The 15203-nt window shown below is 37.5% G+C and overlaps 1 protein-coding gene across 4 annotated transcripts in view; it reads right to left on the bottom strand.

The window, feature by feature from the left end:
* Positions 1–15203, bottom strand: part of TTC39B (tetratricopeptide repeat domain 39B) — a 273344-nt gene that overhangs the window by 16477 nt on the left and 241664 nt on the right. For all 4 annotated transcript variants that reach the window (XM_030919785.1, XM_010368074.2, XM_030919786.1 and 1 more), the window contains 9 exons: positions 13127–13232; positions 11755–11820; positions 9532–9640; positions 8711–8778; positions 8560–8619; positions 6671–6832; positions 5656–5747; positions 3983–4109; positions 667–775 (listed from right to left, as the gene is read on the bottom strand). In XM_030919785.1, the coding sequence (XP_030775645.1) occupies positions 667–775; positions 3983–4109; positions 5656–5747; positions 6671–6832; positions 8560–8619; positions 8711–8778; positions 9532–9640; positions 11755–11820; positions 13127–13232 (899 nt within the window). The remainder of the gene's footprint in view (positions 1–666; positions 776–3982; positions 4110–5655; positions 5748–6670; positions 6833–8559; positions 8620–8710; positions 8779–9531; positions 9641–11754; positions 11821–13126; positions 13233–15203) is intronic.

Consider the following 15203-nt stretch of genomic DNA (forward strand, 5'->3'; position numbering starts at 1 on the left):
ATAAATTGTGATAACATTTCACCTTGAAAACTATTCCCTGTGTCTGCAGAAACACACTAATGGTTAGACAGCAATAAGGAGGAATAGAAAGAGTTGCAGCAAACTCAACCCATAGAGAAGTGCATGTTTCCTTGTGATGCTCTAAAATTCCAATGCTGGGCTTCCTCCCTTCATCTTTTTTGTCACAGTTTTAAGATAATGTTCACATACCATACAATTAACTCATTAAGAGTATACCACTCAATGGTTTTTAGCATATTTACAGAGTTGTACAGCCATCACCACAGTCAACTGTAGAATACTGTCATCACCTCCCTCCCCAAAAAGTTATCATAACCCCTTCCATCCTCCATCCGTCCATCCTCCAACCCTAGGCAACCACTCATCTGCAGTCTGTCTTTATAGATCTGTCTATTCTGACTATCGTGTAAAGGGAATCATATAAGGTGTGGTCTTTTACAGCTGGCCTTTTTCCCTTAGCAAGATGTTTCCAAGGTTCACGCAGTTGCAGTGTGTGTCATTCCTCACCCAGACCCCTGCAACTCAAGCTCTTTGTCCTTGTGATGTATACGAATTAATGTAGGCAGATGTGCACAGGGAAAACACAGGACAGGGGTCTGTCTGAGCAGAGACAAAGGCTCCTCGGTGCTTACTGTGTATACTTACTTTGACTTTGTAAAGCTGCCTCAGCTTTTTCAACAGTTACCAACAGATTTTCAGAAAGGTCTTTTCTTTTGCTCACTATTGAAAAACCATTCCAGACATACATCATTTCCTAATGAGGAAAAATGAAAACCATTTGCAGTTATATGAGGTTATTCAATGTCCTTTATGATCCCCAAACAATGTTCATGTGTTTTGCCTTGGTTTCTAGGAACCTCAAGACAATATTTACAGATAATTTTCCTTTCTTTTTGCCTTTTATACTGTGAAGTAATTCAGTATATATGTTTTTACCAAAAATTTAATTTACTCATTCATATAACAAATATTTATTAAATATCTACAAGCATTTAATTCTTTTGGAAGGTAATAGAATACAGATACAGAAATAAATATTTTAAACTGATACCATGAATAATTCTGTTTAATGTAAACTTTTGTTGTTACTTTTAAGTAAAGAAAAATATTTTTAAGTGTCTGCCAGTTGTTTACATAAAATGTTTCCAAGAATATCACTGGATATAAACATTGGAATATTTTACTGGGCTTAGGATCTTTTATACCATTAGAAACATGGTCCAGTAATGTAATCCAATATGCAGAAAACGTATTCATTTAAAAGCCATATGGCTGAATGACAGCTCCTAAAATGTAAACTTATGATTTCTCATTACTTATTATATCTAATGGGCTACCAGGCGAGAATTTTTTTGGATCAAAAGCAAATGTGCTTTTGCTTGAAAATATTTTTCTAATGTTCCTGAGAGTGCAGTTAATATTTTTAAGGGTATGAAGTAAGCAGGGTAATTAGTATCTTCTTGGAAATAAATTTTAAGATATGATAAAAATACTGCTTGAAAAACCTCTTAGCAGGAAGTAGTGGAAATGAGAACAACACACTCAAGCAGAAGGGCAGCAAAAGTGTCTTTACCTTATGGCACCCAAAACTAAGATCATGACACTCCACCTTCATTCAGTTTTACATGTAACAATTTCTTGTTGCTAATAGAGTAAGAGTTAAATTCAATAACAGAATATTTTTTAAATTGATGATGATCTTTTAAAAATTCCTTTTACGGATGAAATCTTTTTATTGGAAGGAGGCAAGCTCATATCTGAGACTTTATGAAAAACAGGCTTTTGGTAAAATTCCTAGGTACAAAAAAAAATAAAAATAAAAAATCCCAGTACTAACATTTCAAGCCAATTTCCTATACATTCTACATCCATAGACCTGGAGAAAGAAGTACAGTGAGTTAATCTTCCCTATGGTTCTTAACAGTCAAAGCAGGATACAATTACATACACACTGGTATCTAAGTACTAAGGCAAAGAAAGACGACAGTCTAGAAAATTTTCAGTAGAGTTCTGTGAGATAGAAAAACCTTCCCAGTGCAAATCACCTAATAAAAATGAATTAGGCATGGAGCTAAGGCTCTAACTGGTTAAGCAGCAGAAGGCTCTCATGTGAGCTGGGAGAGGGAGATGTTTGGTTATTTGTGTGATTTACACAGTGTTCTTGTTTTTATTTGTGCTCAGACATGATTACGGAGTAGTCATATTTTTGTCTTGCTCCATCACAATCACAGAATGTCCCTGTGTGATGCTGAAGTTCTCTGAGTTTTGTGTTAGGTAGGAAACACCTGGACCTAGGTGCTAGGTGCCGGCTAACTCCTGTCTGACCCATCAGGGCGAGGCTGCATTGTTCTTTCTCATAGGATGTATAAAGAGCTCCCATAAATCATTAAGAAAACAATCAACAACCCAATGAAAAATTAGGGAAGAATACGAACAACAATTCACAAAAGAAAAAATAAAAACGAAGAAACATGAAAAGATGCTCCACCACATCCACAAGGAAATGCAAATTAAAATGGCAAAATACTGTCAGTACTTATTTAAATTGGTAGAGCTTTTTTTGAGGGAAATTTAAAACTATCTAGCAAAATATTAAATGTATATATTCCCTTGAACCAGGAATTCCATTTTAAAAAAATCCTGGCCGGGTGCGGTGGCTCAAGCCTGTAATCCCAGCACTTTGGGAGGCCGAGGCGGGCAGATCACGAGGTCAGGAGATCGAGACCATCCTGGCTAACACGGTGAAACCCTGTCTCTACTAAAAAAAAAAAAAATACAAAAAATTAGCCAGGTGAGGTGGCGGGCGCCTGTAGTCCCAGCTACTCAGGAGGCTGAGGCAGGAGAATGGCGTGAACCCGGGAGGCGGAGCTTGCAGTGAGCCCAGATCACGCCACTGCACTCCAGCCTGGGCGACAGAGCAAGACTCTATCTCAAAAAATAATAATAATAAAAAATAAAAAATAAAAAAATCCTTCACAGATAATTATATGCACACGTACAAAAAGAGGATATTCATTGTAGTGTGTAAGTACAAAAACTGGAAAAATCTAAGTAACTGTCAAAGAGGAATAATGAAATAAACTCTGAATTAAAAAAAAACAAAAAACAAAAAACTCAGGAAACCCCAGAGTGGAGGACCACAGACATCAGCTCACAACGAACAGTTTTCCTGTGCTGACTATCTATATAAAAACTAAAGCACCAGAAGAGTCGTAGTAACTTGATATATCCAGTATTTTTTGAAGACTTCATTAAGAAAATTTAAGTTGAAATTGTGTTTTTCACAGAAGCCTTGCCTAAATGGCATAAAGTTTAAGAATGTGAGCTGGAGCTAGAATACAACAGTCAGCAGCCAGTTATGGCTCTTGAGCACTGGAAATACGGCTAGCCCAAACTAAGAGATCCTCTAAGTATAAAAGACACACTAAATTTTTTAGACTTGGTTCAATATGAAAGAATGTACATGTCTCATGGATAAGCTTCTATCAATTACATGTTGAAATGACAAAATTTTGCATACACTGGGTTAAACAAAATATATTCTTGAAATTCATTTCTATTTCCTCTTACTTTTTTAACGTGGCTATTAGAAAAGGTAAAATTACATAATGTGGCTTGCATTAAAATTCAATTCAACTTCAATGGAATCAACTTCTATCTAAATTTCTTTATCTAAAAAATGTGGTTAAGAGTTAACCATACTCAAAAAGTTGTAAGAATTAAATGATATGTTTTTAGTAGCCTTTATCCTAATGCCTGGAGCATACTAACTAGTCAAAAACCATTAGCTACAGTTTTTTTTTTATTAATTACTTATTTAGAAATGTTCAACTTACAACAAAACTTAAAATTGTTTTTAAGCGAGCTAAACTTCATAACCAAATTTAGATATGCTCCCTGCTGCTGTGAGTAGATAATTTACTTCTAGTACATGAAAAGTAAATAAAATAAAAGCAGATACCAGGGCAGGTAAGATGAGCTTCACAGGTGCAGGCAAGGAGGCGGAGTAACGCCGAGCCTTCCTCACAGCAAACTTCTCAGTAGGGAGAGATTTCCCGGCAATTCTCTGCTTCAAGCTGTCCACCTGTCTGTGAAGAGCCCCAGCCCCGCCCCAGAGAAAGGTCATGGCGACACATACGTTATTTATACCTGTGGTTTTCAGAGTGAACTTCACAGACCACCAGCAGCAGCATCACCTGGGAACCTATTTGAAATGCCAATTTTCAGGCCCTACTCTAGACCTACTGAATCAGCAACTCAGGGCTGGGGCAGAGCAATCTAGAGTTTGATAAGCCCTCCAGGTGATTCTGAGGCACACTCAAGATTGAGAATCACTGATTGACACATATTTCTTTCCAGTCAACTTAGCTAATGTCTTAAATCTATCAAACACAGTCCAGGAAATCTAGGTATACAATTGGTAATTTCTATGAGTAAGCAGGAAAGAGTCCAAAGTATTTACTTATGCTGTGGATACTCAGGGAGAGAGAAGACGGTACAGTGGTATATCGCCTATTCTTATTTGCAAGTATTACACAGATCTATAAAATAATATGGCCCAAAAGATAGCCATCAGTTAATATATAATTTAAGAAAATGTTTCCCAAGTACAGGTTGTTTGGGAAATAATCAGCTTAGGACATGTACCATGTTTACAAACTTCCTTTTAAAAATTCTACAGAATTCCAATTATGAAATTCACAAGCAGGTAAAAATGAGAGTAAGATCGGGAAACTACATGTTCCTGCGAGCACTTTCTCATACAAAATTTTACGAATGCATCAAGCAAGTTGCTGAGAAAGAATTCAAGGAACTACTCAATTACTTCACTGAAAGAAAAAGTAACATGAAATAACATGCCTCCAATATGAGGTAAGCTTGTGTTAGGTTACTTCTGGGCACAATATGGAGCTATGGATTTTAAACTAGTGTACCATCATTTATGTTCATTACCATCAGTGGAAAAGACAGTGGAAATGTGAGGTGGGGGTCAGAGGAAGGGGTCAGAAGCATGTCTCAGACAGGAACCCTTGTAGTTGAAAGGTAATAGCATCTTTATGAAGAGATCATTCATTGTTAGAACTCTCATTATCCCAACAACCTAGAAGCTACGACAGAGCAAGATCTCAAAGCTTTCTTCTGAAAGTAAAAATGATTACATCTTTCACATAAATTGTTTTGATATGGAGAAAACTTAATCTGCATTGGAAGAAAGAGAAGGAGATTTAAAAGATTTTAATGTATCTTAATACTCCCTTCCATTAATTGTTGTTTCTGTAAAATGAGGAAATGAACTTTATAGTAAAAGGTGACATTTATTAATTTATCATGCCATGGCTTTTACTAATGTTGATGTTGATGCTACAGTTAACATACATGGTCAGTTTTTTTTTTTTTTTGAGACAGGGTCTTACTCTGTCTGTCGCCCAGGCTGCAGTGCAGTGGCGTTATTTCGGCTCACTGCAACCTCTACCTCCCAGGCTCAAGCAATCCTCCCACCTAAGCTACCCAAGTAGCTGGGACTACAAGCACATGCCACCATGCCCAGCTAATTTTTTGTATTTTTAGTAGAGATGAGAATTTTGCCCCTTTATACCCTCAGGGCCTTTGTTATAGAAATAGTGTCTCACATACCTGAATAAAGTTACCACATTCTCATTAGTTGCTACTACATCCTCCTCTGGAAGCATACTCAAAATTGCCGCTTTCAAGAACACATAAGTTGCCTTGAGAAAAAGAAGGAGCTTATTACAGAACATCCCTAGGTACATAACATTTCTACCTTTCAAATCAGAAATGACCTACAAGCCTTCCAGATATAATATTAACAGGCATTAAAGAAATCAGAGGAAATGAAATCTTATAATCCCTGTTCAAAATGAGAACAACTCTTTTCAATTATCAATAATTTAGACCATTTTCCTATTACACAACTACAGCATTCATAGGTGAGAAAGTGGACAGAATGAACAAGAAAAAATTATCTCATTGCCCCCAACTTCTCATAAGTGGATCAGAATTAATTTTCATTATCCCGAAAAGCCTGGGCATCAGGGCACTGGGAAGTCTACACAAAATTATCAAGATGATTAAGGTTTCATATCTTCATAAGTCCAGCTCATTTTCAGAGATAAAACCTCACATTTCAAATAACTTTGTTATTGTTTGGGACAGGGTCTCGCTCTGTCACCAGGCTGGAGTGCAGTGGTGTGATCATAGCTCACTGTAGCCTCGAACTCTTCGACTCAAGCTATCCTCCTGCCTCAGACTCCCACGTAGAAGGGACTCCAGACATGTACCACCATGCCTAGCTAAGGTTTTTATTTTTTGCAGAAATAAAAATCACACTATGTTGCTAGTATCAAACTCCTGGCCTCAAGCCATCTTCCTGCCTTAGCCTCCCAAAGGGCTGGGATTATAGGTATGGGCCATCGTATTTGGCCCTGAAAAGAACTGTGGATGGCTTTTAAAGCATGTAATGCTGAGGACAGTACCTATAAACAGTAGGTACTTAAGGCACATTTCCTCCTTTTGTGGATCTCTAAGTTGAGAAAACACTGTGGTACCATACTACCGAGCAAACAGTCCTAAATGAAAATCATCCTGGCCACATATTAGCAAACAGATGACATTAAGTATTGCACTTTACCTTGGACCATTTACTCTCTTTGCAAAGCAGATCTGAATAGTAATATGCCTGCATCCAGTTTTGTTGGAAAACATTAATCCACATTAGCTCCCAGTAGCAGAGATGGTGAAACTGTTTCCATTCTTCTTGAACTGAAACACATTTTCGAAATACTTCTTGTGCCTGTAAATCAATTGCATGAAGTTGATCATCCAGATATTAGACAAGGAGATAATAACCTAATGGGAAAATACATAAAACACTTAGTACAAAAAGAACAAAATTATCACTCATTCAACATCTCAATATGATGTTATGTTCTTTTCCTTACAGGCAATGATACAGTTAAGTTCTGCCTCTTTCTTTAATTTTGTGAGGGGCCTTGACACTTTGTAATGTGGGAGTAGGGAGGTTCCATTCCAAGGAAGATATCAAATGCAGAAGTCATTTAAGAAAAGACTGACAATAACCTTCGAACTTCCACAGGACAAAACACTGTAGGCAAAGTTACAGGCAACAGACAGGAAGAAGATGTCACTATCTACGTAATTGGCAAAAGGTTAACTCTTTTATCATTCAACAATTCAATAAAATTCTGTTAAGAAAAAGAAAACTCAACAGGAAACCGGCAAAGATATAAATAGGTAAATCAGAAAAAATATATATATAAAAATGACAGATACACGTGGAGAAATTTGTAAACTAGGCAATATAAACTTAAAAATTAGATTTTCATTTTTAGTCATCACATAATGTCCTGAGCTGGCAAAGAGCATTGGAAACAAGTATTTTTATATGTTTACTGGAGTTTACACTGGAACAATCTTAAGTGAGGAGGGCAATTTGGCTGGATTTACAAAAATGCAACCACCTTTTGGCCCAGGAATTCTACTAATCATAATCTGTCTCCTATAAATATACCTGTGCACAGAAATATACATACAATGATGTTCACAACAGTTTGTAGTGGCCAAATGTCTATGAACAGTGCACCACGGCTGGGCGCGGTGGCTCAAGCCTGTAATCCCAGCACTTTGGGAGGCTGAGACGGGCGGCTCACGAGGTCAAGAGATCGAGACCATCCTGGCTAACATGGTGAAACCCCGTCTCTACTAAAAAATACAAAAAAAAACTAGCTGGGCGAGGTGGCGGGCGCCTGTTGTCCCAGCTACTTGGGAGGCTGAGGCAGGAGAATGGTGTAAACCCGGGATGCGGAGCTTGCAGTGACCTGAGATCGGGCCACTGCACTCCAGCCTGGGCAACAGAGCGAGACTCCGTCTCAAAAAAAAAAAAAAAAAAAAAAAAAAACAGTGCACCACTTTAATAGATATAGTATATCCATCCCATGAAATGGAACCCAGCCACCAAAAAGAATAGACATACTGTAAATAGAAAGAAAAAAAAAAATCACAGAAAAATACATGTTTGATCCCATTTGTGTGGAAAAAATAGTTTGTGAATGTATATCCATAAATGGCTCCTTACTTTTCTACTTCTGACCCTGACACTCCTTTTTTGAGGGAAATGGTGAATAATTTCCTTTGATAAGGAGCCCACAGGTAGTAGACTTGCATGTCATGCAGGGGCTAGATTCCAAAGTCAGTGTGTAATGCAGAAATTGATAACAGTCACAGTTTCTTGAAAATCTCTGAGCTTATTATTTGGTATATACTACCCTAAAGTGCTTAATGTACTCTATGTATAAATGTAGACTATATTCAGTAATCCACTGCATAGATGTTATACAATAGAATGCATATACAAGTTAAGTTTTGACTTTTTACTTATATTGTTTTTTTTTTCTTTATTTTTATCTAGTCCATATAGCTAAGTTTACTTTTGTTGAATGAGTAGGTCACAGCTCCACCATACAGACAACTCCCCCAAATAACTCCCACCTAATAAATTACCTCTTCAAGATTCCCTTTCAGCAACTCTATTCGGGCATGATAAAACAACACGAGTGAACCCTGCAGAGCAAGGAAGAAAACACACTGTTCAACAGTCAACACTGGCTGATTAATTATGGTTGAAACATACACTTTGAAATACTAAGCATACATTTGGAAACTGCTGGAGGAAGGGTGCCAGGAGACGCTCTGCTTCGGCAACATTCACTTCTCCTGTACCTAGAAATTTAACAGGAAAAACCTCAGTCTTCATGAGACACGGGGATAGTTATAACTAACTCTCCAAACTTCATTAACATATAGTAAAGACTTACTCATGGAAAAGATGAAAACTATTATTTCATCATTTTTATAACTGGGGAATAAAATAAAGACCAGTCTCACCTATAACTTTAGTTTAAGAAACTCTAGGACACACTAATTCTTAAGAATGCAGGTGGCTGTCTCAGATTCCTAATTGGAATTTCTGGTTTTAATAGCAATATTAACTTATTTAGCCCAAAATTTCATTTTCTGCAAAGAAATCTAACATACAGTAAAATAGATCACCTTAATATAGAAATTTTAGCTGAGAACAGATGAAAATTATTTAATGAAAGAAACTACCCTACTCCCTCTGCTAAATGTCACTATGACAAAGGACACTATTTTCTACCTTTATTCAAAAAAAAAAAAAAAATAAGTAAACAGACATGAACTACTAGCTTTTGTTGATATTTCTAAATTTTTACTTACTCAGATTAAAAATAATCAACTTTTTGTTTTGTTTTTTAATTTGGAGACAAGATCTCGCTCTGTTGCCCAGGCTGGATCCAGTGCAGTGACGTGATCATAGCTCACTGCAGCCTCAAACTCCTGGGTTCAACCAATCCTCCCACCTCAGCCTCCCAAGTAGCTGGGATTACAGGTGTAACCCACCATGTCTGGCCAAAATAATCAACGTTCAATGAAACAATCTAATCCAGATCTTACCAAGTATTAGGGAGATGTAAGTATGAAAAGCTAAGATGGTTAAACAGCACAGTGCAGACCTCATGCTTTTTCCTGAGGCACCTTCGCGTAACTGCAGGAGGCCCAACTCCTATGGGAATTAAATGCATTTTAGAAAGAGAACACGGCTGGAAAATCATATTCGGAAACTTTTTAAACATTTTTATATATCGGGGGGTTACAAGTACAGATTCATGTATTATGCTGTGGTGAAGTCTGGGCTTTTCATGTACCCATCACCCCACGAGTGAACGTCATACCCAACAGGTAATTTTTCAACCCTCTCTTCCCCCATCCCCCCACCTTTGGTGGCCTCCAATGTCTATTATTCTACTTTGTTTGTCCATATGTACCATTGTTTAGCTCCCATTTATAAGTGAAAACATGGTATTTGACTTTCTATTTAGAAACTCTTTAATTTTGAGACAGAGTCTCATTCTGTCACCCAGGTTGGAGTACAGTGGCACAATCATGGCTCACTGTGTCCTCTACCTCTCCAGACTCAGGTGATCCTCCCACCACAGCCTCCCGAGTAGCTGTGACTACAGGTGTGTACCACCACGCCCAGTTAATTTTTGTATTTTTTGTAGAGACAGGATTTTAACATGTTACCCAGGCTGCTCTCAAAACTCGTGGGCTCAAGCGATCTACCTGCCTCAGCCTCCCAAAGTGCTGGGATTACAGGCGTGAGCAACCATGCCTGGTCTATTCAGAAACTTTAAAATGCCAGTTCATATATCCTTATCCTCCATGAAGGTGGAGTTTCTTTTTAAAGGAACAAGAATGGTGGTAATGCCTAACTAGAAATGAACCTTATTAAACCTGCATAAGACACTCCCATAAATCCTTTTATATCATGTGATTCTAAAGAGAGAAAAGGGCTGTGTTCATTTCATGGAGATACTCTATTTCTCTGATAGAAATATTCACTAAAACATATTGAGGATTCAAGTGCAAGGCACTATGGCGGGTATGAACAAACATGGTCTATGTCTTCAAAGATCTTTCTATCAAATAGAGAAGACAGTATGTGAACACAATGACCTTATTAGAATATGGAGAGAGCTGTAAGAAGGATAAATAGACAATTCTGAAAGTCAGGAATGCTTGAGCCTCACTGAGGGAGTATGAGGGACAGTTTTGTGAGAAAAGTGGCATTTATCTCAACCCTAGTGGATGGAGGGGCTCTTGAGAGACAATTATTTGGGGGGAAGCCAGTTGGGGAGGATATCCAAAACACAGAAAAGCAAAAGCATGGAGACAAAAGCACAGGACTTGCTGGGGAACAACCAATTGCCCAGTTTAACAGGAGTACTGGAAATGTGAGGAATATGGGTAGCATGGCTGGAAACACTGGCTAGAATCAGACCATGGGGTCCTTGAAGCCATGAATAGTTTGAACTTTATTCGAGAGGCAATTTCAAGCCTCTGAAGGAATCAGGTAGGAGGTGAACAGTGAAGGAGAAGGGTGACCAGGAAACACAGAGTCAGAATGGACAACATTATGAAGGAATCGCATAAATACACCATAGCTCATGAAGAACGTGGACAGTAGGAAAAACAGGGAAAAAAGCGATAGCTGCTTATACTTGCTCTCACACATTTCTCAAAACCTGCTCTTTTAATCAACACTTTTTGCCATGAGGCAACTCTCATAATAGCATATTGAGTGTCATGGTTAATAAATGTGATATACTCACTACCAAACCATAAACACGCAGACATTTAATAAATAAAACTCATGAAAAACATATTTTGTCATTTAGTTTTATAAAGAAACTTGTGGAAACACATGGAAATCCAAAATACTACATCGTATTTGATCCATGAAAATCATAAAATATTAGACAAGGAAATCCAGCTAATTTCTTCATCTTAAGGAGGGCAACTCTGGGGCTGCTTAACTATTAAGAAAGCATAGGAAAGCATGTGAGAGTAATAAGATCTAGCAAGAAGCAATATTAGCAACACATAATTTTTCATCCAAGAATTTGGATAACAAGGGTGAACATTTTTAACTTTCAACAGAAAAACTACGTCTAACTCCTGAAAAATGTGATCAAGAATCAAAGGCTTATTTTCTGTCCCACAAACAAATTGCCAATAATTATCAAGCCAGTTATGCAGACATGTTGCATTGCCCTCATATTCAATAAATAATATTTTATCTTCCCTGTCAAAATTAAGATAAAATTAAATTTGTACCCTATTTCCAGAAAATCCAATAAATTCCAGTAGTCTGATAATCCTTGCTGGTAAAAGGGACAGCATCTGTAAGAAAAAAAATATACAATGTACTTATGTGTTAGTGTTTCCAACTGCAAACAAATTTAAACTAACAATCTACAGTTTTAATGCTTCAATAATGTGAAAAATTGGAAACAAGTTTTAACCACCAGATATTTCTGTGTCCACATATTGTAACAATCACTTATGAATAACTTTTATTTAGCTAAGACAATGAACCTTTAAAAAGTTTTGTTTTAAGGCTGGTCTTTCCAGCGTTCTCTATAGAATAGTGGGAACTTTGATGTGGTGTGATGAAGTGACAAGAAGGCAACCCCTCAAAGCCCATGTCCAGGCAAGGTTTCTTAGTTTCCTTTCCCAGAAGCAAAAATCAGTCATAGTCTGTGTGATGTGTAGACACCACCCAGAAGTGGACAGCTGCAGCACTACCACTTCTCTCTGGGATATTCCTGAAGGACAGTGGTGAGGGAATATCCTTCCAGTGGGCAGAACCTTGGGCAGTGCACCTGGTTATGCACTATGCTTGAAAGGAGAAATGGTTAGATGTGCAATTATATACGCTGATTCAGGGGATGTAGACAATGGTTTGGTTGGATGGGCAGGGGCTTGGAAGGAACATGATTGCAAAATTGGTGACAAAGAGGTCTGGGGAAGAAGTATGTGGACAGATCTTCCTGAATGGGCAGAAAATGCTGCCATGTGGATACACATCAAAAGATGACCTTAGCAGAAGAGGATTTTAACAACAGGATGGTTCATTCTGTGGGTACCAGTCAGCCTCTTTCCCATTCATCACCCACAGGCTCGTGAGCAAAGTGGCCAAAGCGGCACATACACTCATGTGTATACTTCTCTTGACCACTTTATTTTTTCACTAATTCCAGTGAACCATCAACAAAACTTAAAAATCTCTTAATAACATATTGGAATTTGACAGATTACTACTCAGATTTCATCTCCTCAGGGATCATCAAAAATCATTCCTCAGGTTACACTGGTCCCTCACACATTTTCAATTCCAGAGCCGTCACTGTCATTGCAACAATATTTCCAATGTGGAAATGGAAATGGATTCCACTGTTCCTTGTTACCAAAACCTTACTAGTCTATTCACACGCTTCCCTCACATTTTACAATCCAAAGCTACTCTGAGCATGTGTGGAACTTCATAACACACTGGGTCATGGTGCCGGAAAACTGATCCTACTCTAGCTGTTTGTCAACCAACCCAGGGAGAGGTTCAGGATGAGGTTCAAATGCAGTGGAGAAGGCACAGATAACCTTAGGTTCTTCTGCAAAAGTTCTGGTTTCTATATAGTGACTTCCTTACCAAATTAAAGGCCCCAGTGCCAAGCTTGACACCCCCTTCAAACTCATAGAAAAATTCTTGCTGAAGTTTGTTCTTCTGAATTTCATGCAGGATAGAAAGACATTCTCTGGATTGAAGAAAAAAGTGATAGCATAAGTAGACCATGACTCTGAAAATAAATATTAAATCACATTTTACAATTACATACTGGAAAATAAATGTCATTAATTAAAATACCGTCAAAATTTTAAATGGATGATGCTGTGCTGAGTTTACTCTTAAGGATACTAGGTAATAATCATCAAGGAAAAAGGAGACGCTCATTTTTACAGTGTCTAGCAGAACCAGTGTTTCTGGGCTTAAAGAGAGGGTTCATCTATTGGCAAGCACCAGCCAGGAGCCACAGGACCACAGGCTGCCATCCCACAGATTCCAGCAGCGTCTTACGGCGGACTGCTTGAGAGGGCTCAGTTCCTCAACCATTGCACACACTGCAGCCCAAGGAAATGAAATGCTGCTAGCAAGAAGATCTGAACTTCAGTGTGACTGCCATCGTCTCAAATAGACCAAATAAATTAGGGCTTGGGACCAGGACAGACTGAAAACAACAAAGCAAAGGCCATCACAATGGCCCCATCTGTCCTCTGCTTTCTTCCTGCTCCATCCATGCACATCTTTCCAACTTCTCACTATATTTTCTAAGTATTTCTCTCTTGCCTGTTCACATCATCTTCAAAGGGCAAATCTTTACCAGAGAAATACAAACTAAAACAATGACAAAAATATAAAAATTGATAATAATTGGGAATTGTTTATCAAATTGACAAATTTTTTTAATAAGGAATAATGAGATATCATATATCACTTGGTGTGATGCAATTATAAAATGTGCAACTACACCTGTGATCCAGTCTAGCCAAATATTTTTAATCTGAATCTAGCAAGCCTATAGACCTAACTTCCAGTTTACAAAAAATTTAAGGGTTTAAAGAGTCAATTCAGATGCCCACCAGCCTACAAGTATCCCCTGCTGTCATTTCCTCTGAGTCATTTATTTTTTATTATGGTGTATTTTGCCAAATAAAATGATGAATGTCTCAGTGAATTTCCTCTGATTTCTGATTTTATGCCATGGCTAAAAGGCCTTTGAAACTGACATCATGTACCTAATGATATCAATTCTATGGTATTTTTGCCATAGATTCATAATCTGAATTTAATCGTGAAGAAATGTTAGAAAAGTCCACATTGATAGTTGTTTTACTAAATAACTGGCCAGTTTATTCTTTTAAAGTGTCAACATCATTAAAGACAAAGACTGAGGAACTATTTCGGATGAAAAGAGACTAAGGAGACATGACAGCTAAACTCAGTATCCAGGATCCCAGGTTGGATCCTGAGCCAGAAAAAGGGCATTGATGAGACAACTGGAGAAATGTGAGTAAAGGCCATGGAGTAAATATTAATAGTGGATCCATGTCAGTGTCCTGATTTTATTCATTGTAATGTGCTTCCACAGAATATTAACATTTGTAAATCTGAGTGAAGGCTATATGGAAATTTTTTGTAAAAATTTTCAAATTATTTCAAAGTGAAAAAAAAAGTTTAAAGCCTTTATATTTAAGAACTATAAAAATACTTTCTTATGTTTCCTGCTAGAATTCTTTTTAAATCTCTTAATATTAAACTTATATGGACTTTTTTCATCTTAATGATTTTTCCATAAAATGAACAATTTTCCCAAAAACACTTCCTAAAGTACCTATCTTTCTTCACTGTTTTGAAAGGGCCTATGTATATAAAGGAATTTAGTATATTTTGAATTCCCAGGTGTGTGTGTGTGTGTGTGTGTGTGTAAGTCCATGTGTGCACACATACATGCTGTCTCTTTCAAATACCCTGCGGTTAATTTCACGGATATGGAAAGGCATATGTTGTTTTATTGCACTTCACTGTATTGCACTTTGTAGGTACTGCCTATTTAAAAATTGAAGATCTGCGGCAACTTTGTTGCGTATTAGAGCACATTCCAACAATACGTGCTCACTTTGTGTTTCAGGGTCACAGTTTAGTAATTCTCATAAAATTTCCAAACTTT

This window comes from Rhinopithecus roxellana, chromosome 16 (assembly GCF_007565055.1).
Source record: "Rhinopithecus roxellana isolate Shanxi Qingling chromosome 16, ASM756505v1, whole genome shotgun sequence".
Classification (NCBI taxonomy): Eukaryota; Metazoa; Chordata; class Mammalia; order Primates; family Cercopithecidae; genus Rhinopithecus; species Rhinopithecus roxellana.